This window comes from Acinonyx jubatus, chromosome F2, assembly GCF_027475565.1.
Source record: "Acinonyx jubatus isolate Ajub_Pintada_27869175 chromosome F2, VMU_Ajub_asm_v1.0, whole genome shotgun sequence".
Lineage (NCBI taxonomy): Eukaryota > Metazoa > Chordata > Mammalia > Carnivora > Felidae > Acinonyx > Acinonyx jubatus.
Window position 1 is genome coordinate 16,899,447 of NC_069394.1, and position 27,065 is coordinate 16,926,511.

Sequence of the window (27,065 nt, forward strand, 5' to 3'; positions counted from 1 at the left end):
TGATCGAGCATCCAGAGTAAACTTCTGTCCTCCATTCTATAAATGCGTGAATTACTCTGGTCTTTGTTACTGGTGGTGTCCCTTTTCTGGAAACATAGGGACTAGAGGTTCGTTTCTGTCTTTCCCAGCTCTTAGCCACGTAAAAATTGATCCTAAGCAACTTCTCTCTAAGCCCCAACGGCTTCATTTGCAAGGTGGGAATCATTGCGCCTTTCATAAGTTGTTAAGAGAGGATGTAAAGTGCAAAAATTGTGCTTAACACAGTGCCACAAATATCTTGAGTGGTGAAAAAAAATACTACCTTTGAATTTTAAAAAGCTACCCTGGAGCCTGCTTTTTGATGCGTGCAGATGAGGATCTCTGTCCATCTCCTGAAACGGATAAGTCAAACACTCCGTTCCCGACTTCTGTCAGTTTGTGAGTCAGATAAAAATCCTAGTTCCACCGGGACTCCATGCCAGCAGCGGGCCAATTCCCACTTTGGGCCCCTCCTCCTCCAGAGACTACAAGCCCCAGCATGCCGCTCTCTGGCCTCTGGCGGCTCCGCCCCTTCCGCATTGGCCCGCACGTGGGCGCCGCTCTAGACTCCTCCTACTCCCGAAACCCGGCGGCTGGCGCGGGATGGAGACTGGGTGCTGGTTGCTGGGGGGCGAGTTCGAGGACTCGGTGTTCGAAGAGAGGCGGGAGCGGCGGCCTGGACTGCCGGCGTCCTATCGCGCCAAGCGCTGCGAGCCGCAGGTGAGAAGGCGGGGCCTGCTGGCCTCTGTCCGGGCCGCCGGCCTCGGCCTCCGCGGGTGCCAGGCGGGGAGCTCCTGGCAGCAGTAACGCCCTCCGCCTCGCCGGGCCGCCCCTCCCGCTGCGCGGCCCCTGTCCTCACGAGACCGGTGCGTTTCCCGAGCCCCACCGGTGGGCTCGGTCCGGCGGCCCCGCGCTGGCAGGGATTAACTCGTACCGGGCGTTTAGCGGGTCTCTCCAAAGTCTCGCTGACCTCACGTCGCCCCCTGCCCTGAAATCTTCAGGAACTCCGTGTGCCCACACTGATTGTGCAGCCGGGACCCTCAGAATCCGGTTCCCGCCCACTTTCCAAAACTGAACTCTTGGCAGCTCTGCAAACGGCGACGTCCCGCCCACTGGCCTGCCCATGGTCAGTGAATTCCTCCAGCCCGCGTCAGCCTCGCTCGCAGGGTCAAATCGCTCAATTATAGCCATTTCTTAGAGTGCACCTTGAATGCTGCCTCTTCCAGGAAGTCTTTTCTGATTTCCTCCTTCCAAGGAAATACGTTTGCCTTTGACCACTTTCCCCCTCCATTCAGTTTGTGTTACATCCCTTGTCAGGAGCGTCAAGCTCTTGGAGTGCTAAATGATCTCAGCAGAGTGGGTGCTTGACTTTGTGTCCTCTACAGTGCCTGGCAGTTTTTGTTCATAATAGCAACTCCGTGAATGTTTTGACTTCGTAGAATATTACTTTGTGTTACTCAATGGGTGTAAATCTCACCTCACGTATAAGAACTACTGTACTATTTATCAAAAACTTAACCTGTTCCCGGCACTGTGCTAGGTTCCTTTATATGTATTGTCTTCATTTTTCTTTGAAACCGTTGTAGAGATCTCAGGCGCTCAGTAATTACGGAAATATGTTTTATTTCACTTTCCTTTTCTCCTTATCTGTACATTCTTTCAGCGTTACCTGTAGTAGTTGATCGCAGTGTAGACTGAAAACAGGAACGGGCTTGGGAAGTCATAGTGGTGCAGCATCAAAAGCTACATACGGATAGTTATGAGATAGGATCCTGAATTCCAGCCTGGGCTTTACCACTTGCCTTTCAAGGTGTCGGTTCCTTTGTCATTTGGGGAAAATGGCATTTGCTGGCTCCCAGGGCTGTTGTGGAGTGAAGGGGGCGAGAGACCGTCAGGTGTGATGTGCTGTATGCTTAGAAAAGTCAAAACCAGGGGCGCCTGGGTGGCTCAGTCGGTTGAGCGTCTGACTTCAGCTCGGGTCACGATCTCGCAATCTCGCGGGATCTCGCGATCTCGCGGTCCGTGAGTTCGAGCCCCGCGTCAGGCTCTGGGCTGATGGCTCGGAGCCTGGAGCCTGCTTCTGATTCTGTCTCCCTCTCTCTCTCTGCCCCTCCCCCGTTCATGCTCTGTGTCTCTCGGTCTCAAAAATAAATAAACGTAAAAAAAAAAAAAATTAAAAAAAAAGGAAAAAAAAAAAAAGAAAAGTCAAAACCAAAAATCGCTGGTCTTTAGGACTTGTTTGGTACGTGATACTGCTCGTGAAGCCAGAAAGGCCTTCCTCACGTCTTGTTGGTTTCTTTGGGTGTAACACCAGGAATTTGGGTTAGAGGATTTGTTGTCCCTGCTCAGGTTCGGTGTGGGACGGAGGTGGGCCGCATCCAGCGCTTCACCTCTTAGGGCCACCCTTGTTCACAGATCTCCCCTCCTTCCTCTCACCGGAAAAGGGTGTTTGAAGCCATCCCTGTTGTGAATTGTTGCAGGCCTGCAGGTTACGGGGGAGCATAAAGACAATCATTTGAAAGCCAGTTTTTGCGTGATCGTTTCCCAGTGGGATCATGAAAATTGGATGAAGGTTTGCAGTGAGGCAGTTGGGATTGGCACTGTGACTGGAGAGCAGCAGAGCGCGGAGGAATTGTGGGTTCAGTACACGGACTGTTGTTGACTTACGCAGTCCTCCGGGGACAACAGAAAAACAGCAGTTGCCAGCTTTCTTCGCTGTGATGGGTGAGGCTAAGGAGAGAAACGATTTTACTGAGATAATAAGAGGGCAGGGATACCCCGGGCAACTCTTTTAGAAATGAAACCAAGCAATTTGGACGTGATGGTAGAACCATCACAAATGCAGTTGGCGTTTTAATAGCACTTACCTGGGGATAGACTACATTCAGACTCGGTGTGTTTTTCTGTGAGGAAAAGGGAGGCTGAGTTACTGCTTTGGAGCTGGAAAAACTGGCATACAGACTGCTTTTTGTTACACCTGTTTTCTCATCTTCATGTTCATGATTCACTAACCAAAAATTCCCAGTTCACTTTCCTTCTTGTCCATAAGGTTTAAATCAGTAGAAAAGGGAATAAAATATGCCAGATGGACATTTACTCAGACTTCCTTTCTACAGGTCTTTGGCATTTGATTGCATGGAAACCTACTTTCAGCCTTAATTTCTGTCTCTTTTGGTTAGATTCTACCTTCTGCTTTTACAACATTTTTATGATAAGCACTATAAAGATAATTCTTCTTCCCTATGTCCTTTCCATAAAGAGTTGTCAATACCTGTTCTGACCACTCTAAAAATGTCTCTACAGAGAAACATGTCAGCCTAAAGAAGCATTCAAGGGACACCTGGATGGCTCAGTCAACTTAAGCGTCTGACTCTTGATTTTGACTCAGGCCATGATCTCATGGTTTGTGAGTTCAAGCCTGGCGTAGGGCTCTGTGCTGACAGTGTGGAGCCAGCTTGGGATTCTCTCTCTTTCTCTCTCTCTATTTCTTTCTCTCAAAATAAGTAAATAAACTTAAAAACAACAACAACAACAACATTTGAACTGTCCTAATTAAAATGTAGCTTCCCAGGCACCACAACCCCACTTTGAAATGCTATAGATAGAACCAAATAGGCCTGTGCTTCTTTTTCAGTTGAGAGGTTCCATGTGATGAGTACGTTTGTTACTTATGATAAGTTTAATAAAAACTGAGCCATCACTAAAATCGTCGTTCTCGTCATAGGTTTTCCTGTGAGTCTCATCCTAAAAAAGGATCTTTTTTTGAGGTCTAATCAATAATATATGGGAAATTACTTCTACTTGAGTATGAGGTGGAAAAGTATCACTTAATTCTCTGTAATGTGCTATTTTCACAATTTCTAGTGGTTTTATGAAGAAACGGGGAGCAGTGATGAAGTTGAAGCTCTAACTCTGAAGAAATTCAAAGGGGACCTCGCCTACAGACGGCAAGAGTATCAGGTAGAATTGAACATATCTAAGGTTGCACTGCCTGAAATAGTTTCTTGTTCTATCAGTTATAGCATATCAGTTATGAGTATGTTGTTTGTGAGGATGAATTTAGTCTTTTGTGGTAAGGGTCTGTAATCTCAGAATCCCAAATTTCTGTCCTTTTCTACATGGCTCTCTGCCATTTGTTTTGTTTCCTGTAACTACAATATAGGGATCTTCTTGGGATCCTTGCAGGTCTGTTTCCCCAGGCTGTGTGTCTCCTCATCCTGTGGGACCCTCTAGCGCAGATGCCTCATGGGGTCAGAGGAGCAAAGCACCCCAAAATGTGTAAGAAAAGGAAAGAACTAACAGTTAGGTCCCAGCTTGCTTTACATATAAAATCTCATTTCTTCTTCACAAGAGTCCCTTTGTTATTTTGCTGATGAGAAAAGGAAGGCTATATAGCAAATTAGTGGCAGAACCAGGATTCAAACCCTGGTCTGTTTGGCCCCAGAATGCTTTCCTACCATACGGTGATATTTTCCATGGTAGTAGGGATTATATTCTCCAGCCATCTCTTTTCTACTTCTTAGAAAATAGTACTGACAAATGCTCAAGCCCTCCTTAGTTCATTGTAGAGTCCATTATAATATTACCTTCTGCCAAGAAAAAAATCATCCCTATAACTAAATCCTTTTTTCTACTATAGTTTCACCTCTTTTTTTCATCCCTTCTTTTCATTTCCTTTATTTAACAAATAATATGCAGAAAGCACTGCAAGAGTACTCGAGTGTCTCTGAAAAACTGCCATCTACAAATTTTGCCATGAAAAGGGATGTCCAGGAAGGCCAGGCACGGTGTCTGGTTCACCTGGGAAGGCACACAGAAGCCCTGGAGATCGCTGCAAACTTGGTAAGTGGTTTCATTGCTTATTTTCCATTTGTTGTCCGCGGATTGTTGAATAGTTTATTTTCTAAAAAACAAAACAAAAAACAACTTCTTGCTTGCAGCAAAATCTGTGGGTTTGGATAAGTAGATGAAAATTGTCAATGGTGTAAGAACTTTATTATGATGAACAGTTCAGAGCTCTAGACAATCACTTTCTTATAATATTTTTTCTTTCCTGTGTTAGGCTCAAAATTCTTCATTGCCTGAAAATCTCATTTGTAAAGGTTTTACTCTTGTTAGGAGTAAATATTCAGAGTAGAGGGATCATCAGTGACTTTTTCTTCAGTTTTTTTTTTTAGATTTTATTTCTCAAAATTTTTACAATGAACATGGATTACTTTTGTAAACAGGAAAAAAAAGTTACCAAAAAACCCCCAAAAAACCCTAAATATAAACTGAGCCAAGCTTAACATCCTTTTTTATTTTTATTTTTTCCAGCCTTTTAGAATCCCTTTTTAAGGGATAAAGAAAAGCAGTTATTTGCAGTTCTAGATTCTGCTTGTTTTTGTTTTCAGGTGATGGCATTTTTGGTTTACTTCTGTTTTGTGTGGGTGTGTAAATTTTATATGGGATTGGTCTAAGTTGACCAATCTTAGTTTATAGATGGCCAGTTTACCTCCTCAGAGGGAATTAATGAGGCACTAGGGCACTGATCCTGAACCCTGTGGATCAAGCCAAACAGAGGTCAGCCTAAAGTATGCACGCAATTGAGCTCGTCTCTTCCATGTCATTAACTAAGAGAAATCCCTAAATTTGCTTGCCGATGGGGTTCATTGCCTAGTACTTCAGCCTCTTGCGGTGAGAGGAAACCTTGAAAATTGTGTGTAGAATGTGGAAAACAGCTGTGTCTTGCTCTTCTCCTAAGTGTGGGTTAATTCTGAAGCTGGAAGGTAAAATTACCTCGTTGAGGAAGTAGACGGCACAGTGGACTTGGTGGAATTTAACAGTGTTCATTCTCAGTCTCCCGGGTCTACAAATTAACAACAGCTTTGGCCCTTTTAGTACTTTTTCTAGACATCAGTGTGCCCGTCCTTCATTCCTGTTCCGTACTCTCCTGTCACCTCTCTCTTCCTGACATCTGCACATCTCTGTTGTGCTCGTTGTCCCCGCCTAACCCACTGAAGGCAGTGGCGGTGGCTTTAGCGTCTGGGTTATTTTTGTGGTTCCCTCCAGCTTAGTTAGTCTGTTTCTGTGGCTCAGAGAAAGATCTGTTGCCAGTCAGCAGATGCAAGGTCTCCGGAGCTTGGGATGCTACCAGGCAGGGGGAAGGACCAGGCAGAAGACCTTCAGCTCCCCTGCCAGGACTTTGGGAACTATTCATCAGGCTTCTGGGCATCCTGTTGGGGAAGGAACCAGCAGTGCAGGCCAGGGGCCTTACCTTTCCTTTGGGTCTCTTCACAGGATCTCAGTGGACCCTACCGATTTATATAGTTTCTCATTTCCTGGTACCTTGTATTTTATTTTTTAAATTTCTTCCCTATTTATAGACCCTTCTCTTTTGCTATTAACTCTGGTCTATTTCTGTTTGTGTCTTGGTGGCTGTTGTCCTTTCCTGTTCTGTAGGGGGACAGGCCAGAATACAGCATTGAACAAAGTAGACAGCTAGTTTTGGAGTGCCCATCAGGATATGAACATTTTATGCTCACAACTTTTTTTTTTTAATGTTTATTTTTGAGAGAGAGAGAGAATGTCAGAGCGCAAGCTGGGGAGGGGCAGAGATAAAGGGAGACACAGAGTCTGAAGTCAGGCTCCAGGCTCTGAGCTGTCAACACAGAGCCCGACACAGGGCTCGAACTCACAAACCATGAGATCATGACCTGAGCCAAAGTTGGATGCTTAAGCAACTGAGCCACCCAGGCGCCCTTCATGCTCACAACTTCTAATTCACTTCTCTTCTTAATGATTTTTGGACAGAATTTGTAATGGATTTTATTTATATATTCTTATTTCTTATTTAAATAATTTAAACATTTTAGAATAGCTGATGTACTCATGTGATAAGCTGTGGTAAGGACATTGCTTTCTGATGGTAAATGACTCTTTTTAAAATTTATGCACTCTAAGAGACTGTTAAAAACTGAGAACAAACTGAGGGTTGATGGGGGGTGGGAGAGAGGGGAGGGTGGGTGATGGGTATTGAGGAGGGCACCTTTTGGGATGAGCACTGGGTGTTGTATGGAAACCAATTTGACAATAAATTTCATTTATTAAAAAAAAATTTATGCACTCTTGGGCACCTGGGTGGCTTAGTCAGTTAAGTGTCCAACTTCGGCTCAGGTCATGACCTCACAACTTGGAGTTCGAGTATCATGTCAGGCTCTGTGCTGACAGTGCAGAGCTTGGAGCCTGCTTCCAATTCTGTGTCTCCCATTCTCTCTGCCCCTCCCCTGCTCATGTTATCTCTTTTTCAAAAATGACTAAACATTAAAAATAAATAAATTTCTGCACTCTACAAACATGTATTTCAGTCCCACCCTGTGCCCAGCTCTAGGTTCAATGCTAAGGTGACAGATGGAGCATATAAATACCTTGTGCATGTACTGTTCACCAAGTAAACACATGTCTGCTCTTGGAAAGTACCCTTGAGGCACCTGGGTGGCTTAGTCAGTTAAACATCCAACTCTTGATCCAGCTCAGGTCTTGATCTCAGGGTCGTGAGCTCAAGCCTTGCATTGGGCTCCATGCTGTGCATGAAGTCTACTTTAGATAAATAGAAAGAGAGAGGGAAAGGGCCCTTTATTCTGTGACTTCTAGTGTGACTTGTAGCTCTGCTGCTTACTAGCTGGGTGACTTCAGGTAGGTTCTCTAACTTTTCTGTTGGGACTCAGTTGCCTCATCTATAAAATGGGGATAATAATGGAATCTATTTTAAAGGATCATCATGTGGGACGCCTGGGTGGCTCATTCGGTTGAGCATCCGACTTTGGCTCAGGTCACGATCTCGCGGTTTGTGAGTTTGGGCCCCGCGTTGGGCTCTGTGCTGACAGCTCGGAGCCTGGAGCCCGCTTCGGATTCTGTGTCTCCTTCTCTCTCCGCCTCTCTCCTGTTCATACTCTGCCTCTCTCTCTCTCTCAAAAATAAATAAATGTTAAAAAAAAAAAATTTAAAGGATCATCATGAGGATTAAATGAGTAAAGCACTTAGAATAGTACCTGGTACATGTTAGGACTCAATAAATATTAACTGTCTTCATCATTATTGCATTTCAGAAGGAGTTGCATTATTCTGGAAAAATCACACAAAGTCATTTATTTTTATTTAATTAATTAATTAATTAATTAATTTAAAGCAGGTTTCACGCCAGGTGGGCCTGGGCGGCCCAGTCAGTTAAACATCCAACTCTTGATTTCGGCTGAGATCATGATCTCGCGGTTTGTGAGATCGAGCCCTGAGTCGGTCTCCATGCTGAGTGTGGAGCTTGCTTGGGATCCTCTCTTACTGTGTGTATCTCTCTCTCTCTAAAAAAAAAAAAAAAAAAAAATAGACTTTATACCCAGCTTGTATGGAGCCCAGTGTGGGGCTCAGGACCCTGAAATCAAGACCTGAGCTGACAGGGCACCTGAGTGGCTTAGTCAGTTAAGCGTCTGACTTCAGATCAGGTTACAATTTCATAGTTTGTGAGTTCAAGCCCCACATCGGGCTCTGTTCTGACAGCTCAGAGCCTGGAGTCTGCTTCGGATTCTGTGTCTCCCTCTCTCTTTGCCCCTCCCCTGCTCTCGCTGTCTCGTGTTCTCTCTCAAAAATAAATAAACATTTAAAATAAAAAATAAACATTTAAAAAAAAAAAAAAAAGGACCTGAGTTGAGATGAAAAGTTGGACACTTAACCGACTGAGCCACCCAGGTACCCCCATGCAGTCATTTAAATGGAATTTAATTTCCAGAGAGTTATTTACTACCTGTGCTATAAAAACTCTCCTATCAAAATCATGGTTTGTAGGTAACAGCCTCTACCCCAACATACATTCTTAATATGAAATGTTATTAAACAGCATAAAGCACTTAGACTACTTGTAGAAGAAAGGTAGCTTCTCTCAAAGTCTCTTGCTCTCCTTATACATAGAAGACATGAAGACGTATTACTTAGTTAAAACATCTGTTAGTTCCGAGGTGCTATGTTCTCTGTTAGGAATTCAGCATTGAACACTAAAACCTTTTGGGGGAGAAAAAAAGAGTCAAAACAAAAACCAGACTCTTAATTATAGAGAACAATCTGATAGTTATCAGAGGGGAGGGGTGGGTGCTGGGTGAGATAGATGAAGGGGATTAAGGAATGCACTTGTGATGAGCACAGGGTGATGTACTCCTGAAACTAATACAACACTGTATGTTAACCAACTGGAATTAAAATAAAGCTTACAGTAAAAAAGGCAAAGAAAATTGTAGAAGTTTCTGAAGGAAGACTTTAGGAAAGAATTTTATGTGTGGTCAGGACTAAGGTTGAAATAGATGAGTTTTAAAAAGTAAAAAAAAAAAAAAAAACGGAACCTAATGTTTAGGAAGGACAGAATACTAAACAATGGTAATAAAACCAGATGTATTCTGTCATCGAGAAGGTGCAGTATCACTAAATAGGTTACATGGAGCTTTATTTTCTATATTCTCACATAATGTGTAAATATTTGGAATCCTCCCGAAGCTTTCCCTCTCTGGCCTGTTTCTTCAGTCTGCATACTGGGTAGTTTTACTTGTATTTCTTGCTCAGTGTAATTCTTTGCAGGAGCTTGATCCGGAGGCTAGTAGGACCAGTTTTTCTTTAGACTTAAAGTTAACTGAAAGGTAATTTTAGTCTGCCATCTGCTCTTTATAGACTTTAACTTAGAAAAAGAAGCCTGTTTTCCCTAACCCACAGGGCTTTTGCCATATGGCAAGTTAGGCAAGAGGTGGTAACTCTGGTTAAAGAGACTTGAAAAGGATTTTCTGATCAGAAGGAAACCAAGCAACCCCTTCTGGCCAAAAATAATTGACCTTCGTAATAGTTACCAGGGACGACATTTGGATTCAATTATGACGCATCATGAAGCACTGAGAGCTTCAGGGCTATCCTGTTTAAGATGTCTAAGCCAAGTCAGATTTGGAAATGGAATCCATTCAAATCCTCAAGGAAATTACCATTTGGAGTTTTAGAAAGCCTGGAATATTAAAATGGAACCATTAGCCCAGGGTACAAAAAAGTTGGCTTGGGTCTTTCAGCTACCTGGCTGAAGACAATAAAGATTACAATAAAACTGGAAGATAAACTGACATCTATGTTTTTGATGCTGAATTTTGTCAGGACATTGTCCCGGGAATTATGTTATGGTTATGACAAGAATGTTTGGGAATTTCTCATGGTTATTGGTAGGTAGTATATGTTTCTCTATGTTTACAACTTCAAACTTCGTTCTCTCTCCTTCTGTAGCTGCTGAAAGATAATTCTGATTTACAACATATGCAACTTGGGTGTTGCATACTCTGCCTCTCTCTCTCTCTCAAAAATAAATAAATGTTAAAAAAAAAAATTTAAAGGATCATCATGAGGATTAAATGAGTAAAGCACTTAGAATAGTACCTGGTACATGTTAGGACTCAATAAATATTAACTGTCTTCATCATTATTGCATTTCAGAAGGAGTTGCATTATTCTGGAATAATATTTAGGCATCTCCATTTTCACATGGAAAAGATTCTGCTGTTTCAGGTTTTTAACTTTGGGGGCACCTGGCTGGCTCAGTCAGTGGAGCTTGTGGTTCGGGCCTCACATGGGGTGTAGAGATTACTTAAAAATAGAATGTTAAAAAAATAATAAAGTTTTTAACTTTTTTTTTTCTCCCTAGGAAAATAAAGCAACTAATACAGACCATTTAACCACTGTGCTCTACCTCCAATTTGCTATTTGTTCAAGTCTGCAGAACTTGGAGAAAACAATCCTTTGCCTACAGAAACTGATTTCTTTGCATCCTTTTGATCCTTGGAACTGGGGCAAATTGGCGGAGGCTTACCTGAGTCTGGGGCCAGCTCTGTCAACATTGTGTGCGTCATCTCAAAAACAGAACAGTTTTACCTCCAGTGACAAAACCATCAAATCCTCCTTTACACACTCAGGAAAAGACTGTCTTTTGTGTTTTCCTGAAACGTTGCCTGAGAGCCCTGTGTTTTCTGTGGAAGCAAGCAGCAGTAATAACCAGAAGAATGAGAAAGCTATGAAAAATATTCAGAACTGTGTGGCAGAAAAGAGAGAAGCAGTGTTGCTAGAGACTCAGATGAAAGCATGTGCCTCCTTTATACGAACCAGGTAAATGAAGAATAGATTAAACACCACATGGTACTAAGCCTAGAGTAAAGGTATTATTTTTTTAATTTTAAGCTTCAGAAAGTTCTAGGCGGGGCATTTGGTAGATTTTTGAGATTTTTTTCCTATAGTCTAGGTGAATCTTTTGAACTTGTCCTTTTAGTATGTAAGATTTAGATACAAACCTATATTTGCTCGAGAATATGATTTGTATCATTACTCAAGATAAAATGTTAAAGCTATAAAACAGTAAAATTAAGAAAAGAAAATTAAATGTATAAAACATTGACAAAGGGGAAGAGGTATTTTAAACCAGGAATTTTTCACCGGTAGGTTCCACAGAAATCTGCAGACAAAAAAATCTGCTCTAGTGTTTGAATCACTATTAATAATATGAATAAACAATATTTAACTCATTCTACAGAGAATTCCCATGGTTTAGGTACTCTGAACACTTTAAATCCATAGTAATAAGAGAAAGGGAAAGGGGAGCATACACTTTACCAATTCTGTAATTTATGAGAGAAACAGATTTGCTGAAGTCTCAAACGGTGCCAAAAAACAGAGTGGTGTGGTTGTTGTTGTTATTTTTAACTCTGGAGAATTCAAGAAATACTGATTAACAGTGAGGCTTACTGAGAAGTGGTATCTGTTTGGCAGATTTTAAACTTTATTCAGCAGATTTATAGTCTTGACTATGTTACTTTTAATTCAGAAGTGCATTGAATGGCAGTGGTGTGCCAGGCGCCTGCCTGAGTCTGGGCTCATAAAGATTGTTAAAGAAAGAGGCCCTTTCTTTCCACCACTTGCTGTGTGCTGTGCTGAGGGAAACACTGTATCGTCAGCGACAGGTGGCACAGGCGCTGACGGGGTGTCAGTAGTGTGAGCAGAACCTCGCGGGCCGGCGACGGGAGCGGTTCGGTGTAGCAGGAAGAAGGAAGCCTTTGCAGGGGCAGTGACGCCTCTGCTGAATGTTTCTGGGCACCTCGGTCAGCTGTACAGAGAAATGGGTACCACGTGGTTCGCATACGCCGTTTCACATCCGTGCGCACCACTGCCCAGGGCGGGTGTTGGATTCCCACCCTGGAGACTAGGAGACTAACGTAGAATTCTGCCCAGAGTGGCACAGCTATGAAGTGCTGCCATGACCTTGACCCAGGCCTCTGACCCCAGAGCTTGTGTTCTTTCCAGGGTATCTTGCCGACTCCGTGCAATATTCCCCAGCTGAGAAGAGGCATGCTGGGTAAAGAGAAAGAAAGGGGGGTCCATGGGGTGGAAGCTCTGTGTGGCACAGTGTGGTCACGCGGTCTGCTGCGGTGACAGAGCATTGATGGTGGAGCCAGAGAGGCAGGCTGGAGACCGCGAGCCCGGGATGGTATAGTGAGGAGGGGGAGGAGGAGGAGGAGGAGGAGGAGGAGGGGTTTTGGGGGCAGAGCTCATTGTAAGGACCTAATAAATTGTTACTGAGTGAACGAATCTGGACTCCTCTACTTGTTAGCTGTCTGACCTTGCACAAATTAAACTCTCGGACCTCCGGTTTCTTCATCTTCACTTTCGTGGAGAAATGGGGAAATGCCTTCTTTGTGGGGTTGTGAGAGTGAGTGTCTGAAGGACTTGGTATAGTGCACACTGTGTGGTGAGCATTTGGTAAAGGTTGTACTTCTACTGGCATAAGATGTTAAATGTCATCTTAAAGAATTTGGTTCTTAAGCTGAAGGCCTGAGTAGTATTTGAAAGTTTTAAATGTCCCAAGTGGTGTGACAAGAGCTGTGATTTCAAGAGCGAATCTGGTGGCTGGAGGATGTATTAGAAGAAGGAGTTGGGATCCTGGGATACCATGAAGGAGCTGTGGCGTCATCAGTGGGTGGCAGTGAGGATCTGACCTGGGACAGTGCAGTGGTAAGAAGAGGAAATGAGCATCACTGCAGGAAGGAATAGACAGGACTTGGGGACCAACTGAGGCTGTGGGAAAGACAGGGAGGGAAGAGGGGAGTGGAGGAGTCCAAGATGAGTCAAGACTCTACCTTGGGTAGATGGGTAGGTGGTGGCACCTTCTGCTGAGACACAACACACAGGAGAAAGAGCAGAGCAGACTGAGGGTGGAATTAAGATTTTGGTTTCATGTGCTGAGATTCAGGTGCCCGTAGGACACCCAACTGGAGCTTTTCACCAGGAGGAGTTGAGCTCAGAAGAAGGGAGCTAGAGATGAAGGAGATTAGCAACCAGATGATGGTGAGGAGTCAGGTCTGAACGCCTCTGAGGAGATTTGACACTGAGGAGGTCATTTGTGGCCTTTGAGAAGGCAGCTTCAGTAGTGATGGGTGACAAGGCAGATGGCAGAGGGCTAAACAAACATGACACGAAGGAGCGAACGTAAGTTGTGTTTTCGAGTACTTTCAGGAGCAAGAGGGAGAAAACAAGGACATAAGAGATCAAAGGAGTCACAAATGTCCATGCTTCCAGAGGCCAGTTGGTACCATAAGCAGGTTTGAGTGAGTCAGGGGAATGTCGGTCAAGGCATGCTCCACACACTCTCCAGTGACCTCCTGCTGCACCTATGTAAATGCTGTGGTGCTTTCCACAGGCTGCGAAATGTTATGGAATTGGCCTTGCCTTTCTTCTCCTCATTCACTAGTTTTCTTCTCTCTGGTCTAGCCACGGTGATCTTCAAGGTTTTCAAACATGTCAAGCTAATGCATGTGTCAGGGCTCCTTCCCCCAGATATTCTTGTGGCTGGCTCATTATTTGGGTCTTAGCTTGAGTGGTAACTCAGAAAAGCCTTCCTTCACTGCCTAAAATCGTCTTATTTATTTGTGATCTCTCGTCTTCCATTCCATGGAACGGGCACCTGTCTGTCTGTCGTGCTCACCAGTTTCTCCTAACGCTTAAGAGTAGTGAGCGGTCCATTCTTTAAGACATGAAATGAACAAACAGGAGAGCTGAATGCTTCTGGGAATAGCAGTAGGGACCAGTCAGGCTTGAGGGGAACTGGAAAAATCTACACATTCAATATTTAAAAAAACAATGAAGTGGGGCGCCTGGGTGGCTCAGTGGAGCCTGGCTCTTGATTTTGGCTCAGGTCATGATCTCTCAGTTCGTGAGATCAGGCTCTGCTTTAGGCTCTGTGCTGACAGTGTAGAACCTGCTTGGGATTCTGTCTCTTTCTCTCTCTCTGTCTCTCTCTGCTCCTCCCCTGCTTGTGCTCTCTTTCTCTCAAAATAAGTAATAAACATAAAAGCAATTTTTTAAAGAAGAGGGGATATGTTGTCTAAAAAAATTTAAATAAATAAATAATAAAAAACAATGAAGAGAAGGGGCCACGTGGGAGGACAGGAGGGAGGAGGAAAGAGAAGACCAGGTTATGATCATGATGGGAAAGTTAGCAGTGAGACAGTTGCAAAGTGGTCACCAGAGGCTCATCAGAGATTTGACCCTGCTTTGGGTAATTGAAGTACACTGGAGAATCTAATTAGTCCTTGAGGTCAAGTTGCTGTGGGTTCTGGGAGATTGAAGGGTCACAGAACACTGACTTCAAAGGAACCCATCCCAGCACTTTGCGGGGAGGAGCCTTTGATTGGGAAGCTTGTCCTTTTCACTCCAAATTGTTTGTGCTTTCAATCACTTGACTCCTACAGGAAGCCCTTTGAGGTTTCGCTTTCTAAAGATTTCTTTGAGAAGCTTTAGTCTGTGAATTTTAGAAAAGATGACTCTCCAAGGCAGTTTGCTCAAGTAAGAAGCTTTAGGGATTCAAATGAAGGCGAGTGCATTCCAAGCCTGGTAGGACTCCCATCCGGCAGCATGCCTGTGCTCTCTGGGAACATTCCCTCACTGCCTTCCCTTACCTGTGCCCACACGTTGGGACTTCTGTTTTTCAGGCTTTTGCTTCAGCTCACCCAGTCTCAGCAAACCTCGTTTGCTTTGGAGAGGAATTTAAGGACTCAGCAGGAAATTGCAGATAAAATGAAAGAGTTCGGCTTCAAAGAAGACACTTTGCTGTTGATAGCTGAGGTGAGTGTTCGCATAAACCCCTAGGGCTTTATGTGAACCGAGGCATCAGAGGTATTTTTCCTGGCTCTGGTACCGTTTTTTTAAAAAAAAAAAAAAAGCCAAATCTCATCTACTAAAAGGACCCTTTCTCCCTGCTTTACATGCCGTTTGATCACTTAATCCCCGAAAGCGGCCTCTTCGTCGTCTTTCTCCTGCAGCATGCTAGAAGCAAGGGCTCAGTTTCATTTTCTTGTTGGTGCTTGTTAGTACATGCCTGCGTGAACACCATAAGTGCCCCCAGATTGTTTTTTGAGTGCTGTTTAGACGAATGAATATTGACATTCTTGCAGCATTTCTGCCCATTTTTACCTCCGTTCTCCTGACACTCTTAACGGCCTATGGGACAGGTGGAGCTGGGAGTGACACCTGTTGGGACAGGTTGGGACCTGCCTAAGGCCAGATTTTAAGCGGCAGAGCTAGACTGAAACCCATCCGGCTACAGTTCCATGTTCTTTCTGCTCCACCTTCCTACTACCTTGATGGTTGAGAAATTCAAATGTCAGGGTTGTTTTTTTTTTTTTTAACCTTCATTAGCTTTTTTAAAAATATGTTGAAATTTCTTAAGATAGAATTTGGAGATTATCTGTGTTTGTATTCAAGTTATTCACACTAGTTCCCTTTAGTATGAAATTGAAATTGACAGTTCGGGTTCATATCCCATGAAAGACCTTCTATCCATACCCATCCTAATGTCTTTCTTTCCAGAAACACTTACTGCATATCTAGATTGCCAGGCTCCCTCCTTCTCCAAGCTAAGCCCCCACTTGGACCCTGTTTCCCTCTGGTGGGAGACCACGCCCCTCTATCTGTTCTCTCTGAGCCTTTTTCAACCTTTCCCCTTCCATGGGCCCTTTTCCTTGAGCCCACAGATGTGTGCGGACAGCCTGTCCCTCCTAAGTTTACTGTAGCCTTTCCTTGCTCTTTGTTTTCCTTCATCTTTCTGGGGTATTTATACCTACTGACTACTCACTTTTTGTTCCCTCTTCTCTTTCCTTCCAGAGGCCACACCAGTCTGGTTTTCTCCTGAATTCTTGATATTCCTCTGCCTCTTGGGACTTCTGGTTTCCTTTGTGTCTTAAGTAACAACATTCTCTGAGGTTCCACTTAGGTTCTCTCTCCTCTCTGCCTGTCTCCCACAGAAGTCCTAACCCCACTCACGGTTTTAGCTGTCACCTCCTGGTTGATTACCCTCCACTCTGTGTCCCTGGTCCCATCTTAAACACTCAGACTAGTTACCTACTGAGTATTAATCTGAAATTGCTGATATCCTCCTGTCATTTCAAGTACAAAGTGTCTAAAGTAGAGCTGCTCATCAAAACACTTTCCAGTCAGTCTTCTGTCAGTACCAAGCAGAGAGGAGTTGGAGAGAACCATGTCTGCGTTCTAGACTTCATTCTTTTCATCAGTCCTGTCTGTCATTCTTCTTTTACCCAGACCTGGGACCTCGCCAGCTGTGGGCCTTGTCTTCTCCAGTCTCATCTCTAGGGGGCACTCAGCCCACCCTTCCTTCAGGTCACCTTTCATTTCTCTGGCACCGCCAGCACCCTCATCCTTGTCACCTCATGCTTGGCTCGCAGTGACCTCCTGGTTCATCCCTCCTCGCTTCCTCGCTTTCTCCCCTCAGATCTGTCTTAAACGTTGCTGCCACCAGGTTTATCGCACGGCATTGCTTCGAACGTGTTACCAGATGCCCAAAAACTAAAGTTGTCTCCACCATCACCTCAGAGGTCAGGTCTAATTTAGACACCTTCCAGAGAGTAGCCCCAAACTTAGGATCTAGTAATTCCTTACGCAGATCTCGTACATCCTTTAGACTGATCTGCACATCTGACAAACTTGTCATGGGTTTTCTCATCTCCACCAATTTACTATATTCCCATCCTCAAAGACCCCACCGAAGTCCCGCATCCTCTAGGAAGCTTTCCCTGAATGTCCCTGTCTGTGGCAATGGCTCCCTCTGAGCTCAGGTAGAGTGAATCCTTGAATAGATAGCTCTTTGCCCCCCTCCCCCCCCAAAAAAAACCAAACGAGAATATATCTTATCTTTTCAACTAGGTTTTAGATTTCCTTATAACGAAAAATATAAGGCATCTTTACAAGATGTCTTAAACATCTTCATATTCTTTGCGGTGCTTGATGCATCTGTGGACTGAGTGGAATGGTCGTTCTCCATCTGCACAACGCATGAGAAGTATCTGTGGAGCTTTTTAAAAAAGACGAGTGTCTGGGCTCTCATTGGGATTATAATGTACATTTCACTATGTGCTCTTTTAATTTTACTTTGTGACATGAGTAGGATCCTCTGTCCTTAAATGTCCTTTCATTTCATACTTTTTTCTCCTTTTTAGAGTTGTTTTATTTGAATTAGGATCCATATAAGGTCCACAGACTGTATGTGGTCTTCTGTCTCTTATGTCTCTTTCGTTCTGTAGTAGCTCCCCTTCTCTGCTTTGTTAAGATAAAAAAAATATACGTGACCTAAAATTTACCATCTTAATCATTGTTTAGTATACAATTCAGTACTTACATGCACAGTGTTGTGCAACCATCACCACTATTTCCAAAACTTTTTCGTCATTCCAAAGAGAAATTCTGTAACCATTAAGCAATAATTCCCATTCCCCCTCCCTTCGACAGCTGGTGACCTCTAATCTACTTTCTGTGTCTATGATTTGCCTGTTCTAGATGTTTCAAGTAGTGGAATCATATAATATTTGCCCTTTTATATCTGGCTTATTTCACTTAACATAATGTTTTCAAGGTTCATCCATTCGTAGCAGGTGTCAGAACTTCATTCCTTTTTGTGGCTGAATCATACTCCATTGTGTGCACATATGTGCCACGTTTTGTTTATCCGTTCAGCTGTTGATGGGCATTTGCATCATTTCCACCTTTTGGCTCTTGTGAATAATACTGCCATGAACATTGGCATACAAGTATCTGTTTGAGTTCCTGACTTAAAATCTTTTGGATATATACCTAGGAGTGGAATTTGCTAAGTCATGTAGTGATTCTGTGTTTAACTTTTTGAGGAACTGCCAAACTGTACTTTTCACTTTATATTCTGTTATTTTTACCTAACATTGTGACATAATCATGACCCCGTGTCTGTAAATACTGTTTGAGTATGTACTTTTTGATGGCCGGATAGTAGTCTAACTGGCTTTTGATGCGCTATCATTTATTTATTTAAGTCCTCTATATTGAGCATTTTTAACAAATATCAAGTACCTATTTTAATAAGTCTTAGCAAAATAAATCATTGTATGTATTTGTCCCTTTTAGAATAGATTACTGGAAACAGAATCACTAGGCTAAAGTATAGTTTAAAGACTTGAAGCTCATTTCCAAATTGTGATTCAGAAAGGTTAGTTCACTTTATATATCCTGTATGAGAAGACTGATTTCCCTTCTCCAGTCCTAGATACTAGGTTGCACCATGTGAGATTGTCAATAGTTGATCCTTTATACCTCTAAAGACAATTCTGTAGTATTTATTACTTTTTGAAATTTTCAATTTGGTAAAAATGGCATGTTTTAGTATTACTTGTTTGATTACTATTTTTTTGTTTTTAACGTTTTACTTATTTTTGAGAGAGAAACCGAGCATGAGCAGGGGAAGGGCAGAGGGAGAGGGAGACACAGAATCTGAAGCAGGCTCCAGGCTCTGAGCTGTTAGCACAGAGCCCGATGCGGGGCTTGAATCCATGATCCATGAGATCATGACCTGAGCCGAAGTCGATGTTTAACCGACTGAGCCACCAGGTGCCCCTCTTGTTTGATTACTATTAAGATAAACAGTTTTTCATATGTTTCATATGTTTGGCCATTTCTATTTTGTGAAATACCAGTCATGCTTTTTCTTCATTATTCTACTTCTATGTTTCTGTTTTTCTTACTAATTTTTAAGAGCTCGCTCTCTATCCTAGGCTTACTAACATTTTATATGTTGCAGTATTTTCTTTTCTTTTTTAGTGTTTATTTATTTATTTTGAGAGAGAGCGTATGAGTAGGGGAGGGACAGAGAGGGAGAGAGAATCCCAAGCAGGCTCTGCACAAACCCCAAAGCAGGGCTTGGTCCCATGAATCATGAGATCACAACCTGAGCTTAACTGACTGAGCCACCCAGGTGCCCCTTTTGCAGTATTTTCTGAAGTGTATGATGTTTTTCTGGTATATAGAAGTTTAAATTTTTTTCTATGGTCAAATGTTTTTTTTTAATTTTTTTTAACGTTTATTTATTTTTGAGACAGAGAGAGACAGAGCATTAATGGGGGAGGGGCAGAGAGGGAGAGGCAGAATTGGAAGCAGGCTCCAGGCTCTGAGCCATCAGCCCAGGGGCTCGAACTCACGGACCGCAAGATCGTGACCTGAGCTGAAGTCGGACACTTAACCGACTGAGCCACCCAGGCGCCCCTGGTCAAATATTTTTGCAGATATTTTGAACCTGTGAATGATGTACCTGCTAATCCCTTTTTTTTGGAATATTGCACATTTGGGTATTACTATTATTCAAATCTCTTTTTTTTTAATTAAAAAAAAAAAAAAGATGTTTGGTGTTATATCCCAGATTTTAAAGTTCTACGTTTCATTGAGTCCAAGAAGTCACCAATCGTAAGCCACATCGTTGACGGGTCACCAAAAGAAAAGCAAGATGCCGCTTGTACTATGACACACCTGTGTTATAAGATACCTCTTGATGTCAGAAACGTTAAAATACAAAAACAGAAATTGTCTTAGAATGAATGAAAATATCATGCTTTAATAAATGTGGACAGTTGCCTGGTTAAGCTGTTCATCTCATTAGCTCTTGCCTCAAATAATAAGTAGCCCTTGAAGATTTAAAGCCAGAGGAAACGATTCTTTGAATGTGCTTCTAATCCATTATAATTTGCGTATTCATCAACACACTGGATCTCAGGGTTTACAGGACACTTAGTCATCATCTAGTCCAAATCCCAAGTGACTTAAATTCCTTCTGTAGCATCCCTGCCAGGTGGCTCCACAGCCTGTCATGCCAGTGGTATGAAATGTATTGGGACTTAATTTTAGTTCACTGTCCTTACTGAAGATGGGCTGATCACTTAGTGGGTTCAGGTGCCGGCTTTCCACAACTTTTGCTTGTCTTACCGGAGAAGCGAACACCAGATCTGGGCCTGACTCTGACCAGTAGGGAGCAGTATTGTGCCTTCAGAGGGCATGTGCAACAATTCCAGAGGGTTGAGTCTTTCTGGGTCAGGAAAGGGTAGGCCCAGCTGCTTGCTACTCGACTGTTCACAGTCTTTGACTTTTTTGGACAACTTCTAAGAGGAAGAGTCTGTGCCCTCACCCCACCTCCAGCAGCTGTATTCTGCCCCAGCTCTGTTTTCTGGTTATTTTACAGTGAGGGAGAAGGACTTGCAGATGTGGTCTTGCCAACAGAAGATGCTCTTTGATTTAAGAAGGTTGACCGGGCGCTCTCTCTAGGCTGATAGCTGCCACATCAGTAGTTCAGTGATTTGTTCACTCGGGAAGACAAGAGGAGAAATACAGGGTATTTTACACATGTGGTCCTTGGATCGCTACTTCTAAACAAACAGCTTTTCAATATGTTGGAATTGTTGGAACTGTCCCCTGGCTGCTAAAGTATTCTGCTTTTTTTGGTATGAAATCCTTTACTCTTGATGAATAGCATAGTCTTCCATTCTGCGCACGCTGCCCCTTTTATTGGGACAGTTTTTTGTTTTTTTTTTCCCTCCTGCTACAGGTTATGGGAGAAGATATCGTCCCAGAAAAAATAAAAGATGAGGTTCACACAGAGGTGAAGTGTGTTGGCCCTACAGCCCTGACTGCCTTGGTGATTGCATCTTCGAAAGAATTTGAAGACAAATGGTTCAGAAAGATCAAAGACCACTTCTGTCCCTTTGAAAATCAGTTCCATACAGAGATAGAAATCTTGGTTTAGTGGTCCCTTTAAAAAAAAAAAATCCTGTACCATTTTAATTGTTCTTGTTTATTTCAGATAGAATGCACTGCCATTCATTGAATATAATGGATTTGAAATAATTATTTGTTTTATAAAAACAGCTTCTCTTCAGATTATTTCTTCTGTGTTCAGTTTCTTGATTTTTTGTTTGTTTTCTTTGTAGATTTTTGCCATTCACTTATCTTAGACCTACTACCCCTTTAGAAGATATCTGTTGGAAAGTATGAAAGAGGCTTTTAGGTATTACAGTCTTTCAAAAACAGGAACTGTGTTATAATTAGCAGTAAAAGTGGCCACATTGTTTAGGTAAATTCAGGAAAGAACAAGAATGTTGAGATGTAGCAGTAAACCGTTTCTAAGAAGGGTGTGTCAAGATCTGCGATTTTGCGTGTGGGCCTAAACAAAAGAGTACACATGGGGTGGGCTGTATTACAGGGGAAGAGCCCTGAGCTGAGGAAACACAGGTCTTCTCTAACAGGCAATAGTCAGCATGCTTGCCTCCTGCTCCAGAGGACGATACGGTCTCTTTTGTAAGGCTGTTTGCTATGCAGACATCATTGAAAAGATGGTCTGGAATGAAGGGCATTTGGTGCCTTGCTCATGAGATGGCACAGAATCACGAGGCCCACAGAGCACCGTCTCGCAGGTTGATGGTCCTGTCCTTCCAGCCACACGGATTACAGTCACAGTCTCTAACATCTTCGATACATCTTACTCGAATCATCTGAGATACAAGAGCTCCCTTATGAGGAGTGGAATTTAATAGGAAACCAAAACATCATCAAATGTCCCGCACAACTTTTTATTCTCCGCAGAGGGAAAAGAATCCCAGCCCTGGGTCAAGAGGTGGAGTCATCAGGATTTCCCTTCCACCTGCTGCTTCTCCCCTTTCCAGGCCCCTTTCCAAAACAGACAAACATCTCATTGTGTTTCTATTTTGGCTGCTCTTTTAGTAGGTACAATAGCCTGACTAGCAACTGCAAGTTGTCATTTTTCTCTAATGTGAAACCAAAGATCGGTATGATTAGTAGACATTTCGATTTTTAGGAACCATTAAAAAGTATGGAAACCTCTCAACAGCTCCCCATTGGCCTCCATCTATTCATGGAGTCATGAACCATCACTGTGTTATGTGTTATGTGACAATCATGGTGCGGTTGCCGTGGAGACCCTGGCTTTCAGGGAGTTAGCGGTCTAGCTGTGACCGGCCCTCCGGATAGAGCCCAAGCTGAACCGTGGTTTGGCAAACCCTTCATCATAGTCTTTGGCTCCCAGGCTCCCTCCTTCCTTGCTCCCCAGCTGTGCCTTAGCTTTCGCCTTTAGGCCTTCACGCTGGCATGAAGGGATGGTACCCCTCCCCACCCCCCATCATGGGGCTAATTCTGTTCACCTTTCAGGTCTCCACCTCCTTACAGCTTCCCAGGAGTCTTGACCTCCAGGTGGCTGTAGGTTTCCCTCTTTCCTGCTCCTTTACTGTTTCCCTCCCATACTGATTCTTCCTGCTCTGTTGTCACGATAGACTTTAGGACTGTCTTTTTTACATTGATATCCTCAGGGCAGAATACCCGGCATTTCATTAAATATTGGTTGAATTTCTGAATTAACTGGCGAGCATCTTACTTTGTTTGCACCCCAAAGATCCAGCACACTGCTGAGGCCATCAGAGCACCCTGCCTGTTTCTCTCAATGGAGCTAAACGCCTTCCTCCTGTTAGTCTGGGCCTCCTAGAGATGCCCTTTTCGGGGCGCCTGAGTGGTTCAGTCAGTTAAGCGTCTGACTCTTGATTTCGGCTCAGGTCCTGATCTCATGGCTCATGGGATCTGTGCTGACAACATGAAACCTACTTGGGATTCTCTCTCCCTCTGTGCCCCTCCCCCTCCCTCAAATAAACTTCTTTTTTTTATTGCCCTCTTCCCTGCCTGGCTTGGCTTCCTGTTTCCATCCTAGTGTCCTTCTAACTCTGTCCATGCTGTTAGCTTTCAGCCCTCTGGCTGTCCTCCCAGATCCACTGTCTGTGCTGTTCCGAACTGCCTGAGTGGTCTTCATGAATCCCCCCACATTCTCACTCCTGCCTCACCTCACGTGCCCGGCAGCAACATGGTGATGTGTGTGAGAAGCCAGCTTCCTGCACTATGATGCTTGGCTGTAATACAGGGCAGGAAAGGGCACTCAGGAATACCGGCCACCTCAGAGTTTCATCACACCCAAGTCATCTTGATCATTTCCAGCACAGATGGTGAAGGGTAGGGTTAACTGAGCAACGATTGTGCTAAAGAAAAATCTCAGGCCTGCCTATTTAGACACGCCACCCTCTTGTCAGTGAATGAATCACTCGGAAGGTGAGCAAATGTGAACCACAGAGGTGACTGCATTCCAGGTGGGTGGGGTGGGACCCAACGGTGATTCTTGTCTCCTGTGATTCCCAAAAGGCCTGTCTTCAACATTTTCTCCCAAGGCGGGGGGGTTATACCTGGTATTCGAGCTGGTGAGAGTCCTTTATCCTTTACACTCTTAACACTTCTGCAGTCTTCATACAGAGCCAAAGGATCTTATAAAGATTGTTTTCAGTCATCCAGTGATTTCCCAACTTCTTCACAAAGCCCGTGTGTGAGGCTCTGTGTGGTCTGGCCTGGCCCACTTCGCCCTGGCTCACTGGTTTTTCTCATGTCCTTGGACTCTTCAAGCATCTTCGCACCCAAGCCCTATGTCCATCCAGTTATCTCCACTTGGAACATTCTTCCCTGCAATCTCGTAACCCTGCCATAAGCTTCCCCTTCCTACAGATCTCAGCTCGGGTCATTCTCTGGCCAGATGGTCCCGATCCCAGACTTGCTCAGGTTCCTTTAAATGTCATGGTACCTGTGCTTTCCCCCGCAGAGTGTTTAATAGGATTATAATTGAATTTTTGTTGTCTGAAACTTTGCTGGGTCATAAGCTCTAGCACTGTGTCTCTGGTTTGCCCATTTATGGCAGAGCCCAGCTTACCAGACACCGTGACTTCTGCCCATTGCTGCCTCGCTGGAGGCCCAGGCCTTGCAGAGGCCACCAAAGGCCTGGGGAGCCAGAAGCCCGTGTGGCCCATTCCCACTGAGATCCACTGTCAGCGCCACAGGCCCCCTGCCTGCCAGCACAGTACTGCATTTCAACAAAGATGTGCCTCATGTTAGAAAATCTTGGGTAGAAATGTCTATGAAACAAACGCAAGGCCGCTATTTACAAAAACAGATTGTTTTAAATTGCAGTTTTCTAATACTTCTGATTTCATCTGTAAAAGTAGTTTATACACTGATTTCCAAGGTCTTAATCACAAAAACAATATGAAAACAAGCACAAACCAAGGAGGATTGTACAAAACCACCAAAGCTTGTGAAACAAGTCCTGATGAGGGGCAGACGAGGCCTGGCTCCAATCTAATCTGAGTGTGTCCACCGGGAGGCATTGGTAAAGAGGTCAGGAAAAACAGAGGGCAGGCATTTGTCTATTTGGGGCTCACACTTGTCCTTTTCTCCCTCCTTGGCAGAGTGGCTTCATCACCTAAAGCTTCAGTGTTGTGTCTGCTCAGCCCTTGAGCTAACAACCACCCCGCCCCCTGTCTCTGGGAAGTGCCCTCTCACCCACACCGGTGGCAGCCGTATTTATACTCAATGACCCTAACTAATTGGAGAGAGGAAGGAGGGTTTACCTGATTGAAGCTGGACCAATCAGACTCTCAAGAGATTTAGAAATGAAAGATTCTTCTCCTGTGTCTGAAACCAGTAAGGGCAAAACCTGGGGCTGGTTTTGTTCTTCCAAGTGGACTGAGGAGCAGAGAGCAAGTCTACAGAGAAAAGGAGGAAAATGAAGGAGATGCCCAACTATTTCCTCATTGCAAACCCTTCCTGTTCTCTAGCCCTAGCCACATTCTTGGCCGAGGTCTCCATGAAACACCTGGAGTGTGGTAGGCAGAATAATGGCTCCCCAAAGATATACACGCCTTAAATCCCGGAAACTGTGAATACGTTAGGTTACGTGGCAAAGGGGAATTAAGGTTGCTAATCAGCTGACTTTAAAATAGGGAGAATATCCTGGATTATCCAGGTGGACCCAGTGTAATCACTGGAATGTTTCCAAATGGAAGATGGAGTATATTAGGGCTCTCCAGAGAAGCAGAACTAACAGGAGATAGGTAGGTAGGTAGGTAGATAGATAGATAGATAGATAGATAGATAGATAATATGCAGATATGTAGATGTATGTGGGTATTGTGTACGTATGCATATGTATATTGGTGTATGTATGTATATGTATATATACACACATAGAGATTTATTATGGGGGTTAGTTCATATGGTTATGGAGGCTGAGAAGTCTAATGGCCTGAAAATCAGGGGGCCAATGGTGTATGTCCTGATCTGAGTCCAAAGCCAGAGAATCAGGAGTGCCAATCTCCAAGGGCACAATATGAATGTCCTAGCTCAAGCAGAGAGAGCAAATTTGCCCCCCTTGCCTTTTTGTTCCATTCGGGCTTTCATGAGGATAGATGATGCCCATCTGCATTGGGGAGGGTGATCTTCTTTACCCAGTTTGTCAGTTCAAATGCTAATCTCTACCAGAAACTCTCAAGACACACCCAGAATAATGTTCTACCAGCCATCTGGGCATCCCCTAGTCCAGTCAAGTTGACACATAAAATTAGCTATCATCTGGAGGCAGAAGAAGTGGGTGAGGGTCAGAAAGATGCTATACTACTGGCTTTGAAGATGGAGAACAGAGCCATGAGCCAAGGAAAGTGGGTGGCATATGGAAACTAGAAAAGATAAGAAAATATTCTCTCCTAGGGTGTCCAGGAAGGAACACACCCTGCTGACACCTTGACTTTAGCCCAGTGAGACCTGTGTTGGAGTTCTAACTAGAGAACCATAAGGTAATAAATTTGTGTTGTTTTAAGCGATGATGTTTGTGGTCCTAAGTTGTCTGCTTAAGCTAGTTTCAGCTTCTGTTATTGTAACCAAAGAATCCTAACAGAGGCCACTTGGGCCCTTTCTTTTTTTTTTTTTTTTTTTACTTTTTTTTTTTTTATTACTTGGGCCCTTTCAGTCATGGTTGTACTGTAAGATTTTGTTTCTCAGAAGACTTTCTTTTACACAGGAATTTGTTTTGTGAAAGCTTGATAGAGATTATTGTAGATCTCAAAGGCGCAGCACCTGATTTCGGGATCTTCCATTCTCCAGCAGAGGTGATAGGACATCCACATCAGTAGTAAATAAGGGGTAGGAGGGAGGTCTGGACATGGCAAAAGTGCAGAGGAAGGCTGGGCTCTCAAATAAGTTTCATGAAGGGGGCGCCTGGGTGGCTCAGTCGGTTAAGGGTCCAACTCTTGGTTTCAGATTAAGTCATGATCTCACAGTTGTGAGTTCGAGCCCCGCATCGGGTTCTGTGCTGACAGTGCAAAGCCTGCTTGGGATTCTCTTTCTCTCTATCTCTCTCTCTCTCTCTCAAAATAAATAAATAAACTTTAAAAATGTTTTTAAAAATTAATTTAAAAAATAAGTGAAAGAAGTTTCATGAAGGTGGTAACATCTGAGTTGGACCTTGGGAAGGGGAGAGTTTGTAGCAGGCTCTGTGGAGAATGAAAGGCAAGCATGCTGGGTTTCTCAGCAGCGGGATGAAAGGAGCCACCACGTGGAGGACATGAAGACTGGTTGTCCAGGTTAGTGGGCATGAAGGGATGTGGGTGATGAGACAGGGCAGGTAACCCAGCATCAAATTATGGAGGGTTGTCAATGCTGGGGTAAGAAGGTTGACTGTAGGGACGCCTGGGTGGCTCAGTCGGTTTTTTTAAGCCTCCAACTCTTGATTTCAACTCAGATCATGGTCTCATGTTTTGTAAGTTCGAACCCTGAGATAG

At 43.7% G+C, this 27,065-nt stretch overlaps 1 protein-coding gene across 5 annotated transcripts in view; it reads left to right on the top strand.

The window, feature by feature from the left end:
* Positions 1-564: 564 nt before the first annotated feature.
* The window catches only part of CF2H8orf76 (chromosome F2 C8orf76 homolog), a 37,185-nt gene continuing 10,684 nt past the window's right edge, over positions 565-27,065 (top strand). Inside the window, exons 1-6 of one of the 5 annotated variants that reach the window (XM_027063961.2) lie at positions 566-738; positions 3,883-3,978; positions 4,717-4,860; positions 10,712-11,169; positions 15,042-15,174; positions 20,960-21,294. In XM_027063961.2, the coding sequence (XP_026919762.1) occupies positions 622-738; positions 3,883-3,978; positions 4,717-4,860; positions 10,712-11,169; positions 15,042-15,174; positions 20,960-21,157 (1,146 nt within the window). In that variant the 5' untranslated portion in view covers positions 566-621 and the 3' untranslated portion in view covers positions 21,158-21,294. The other 4 variants (XM_027063963.2, XM_027063964.2, XM_027063962.2 and 1 more) reach the window with 4 other exon arrangements.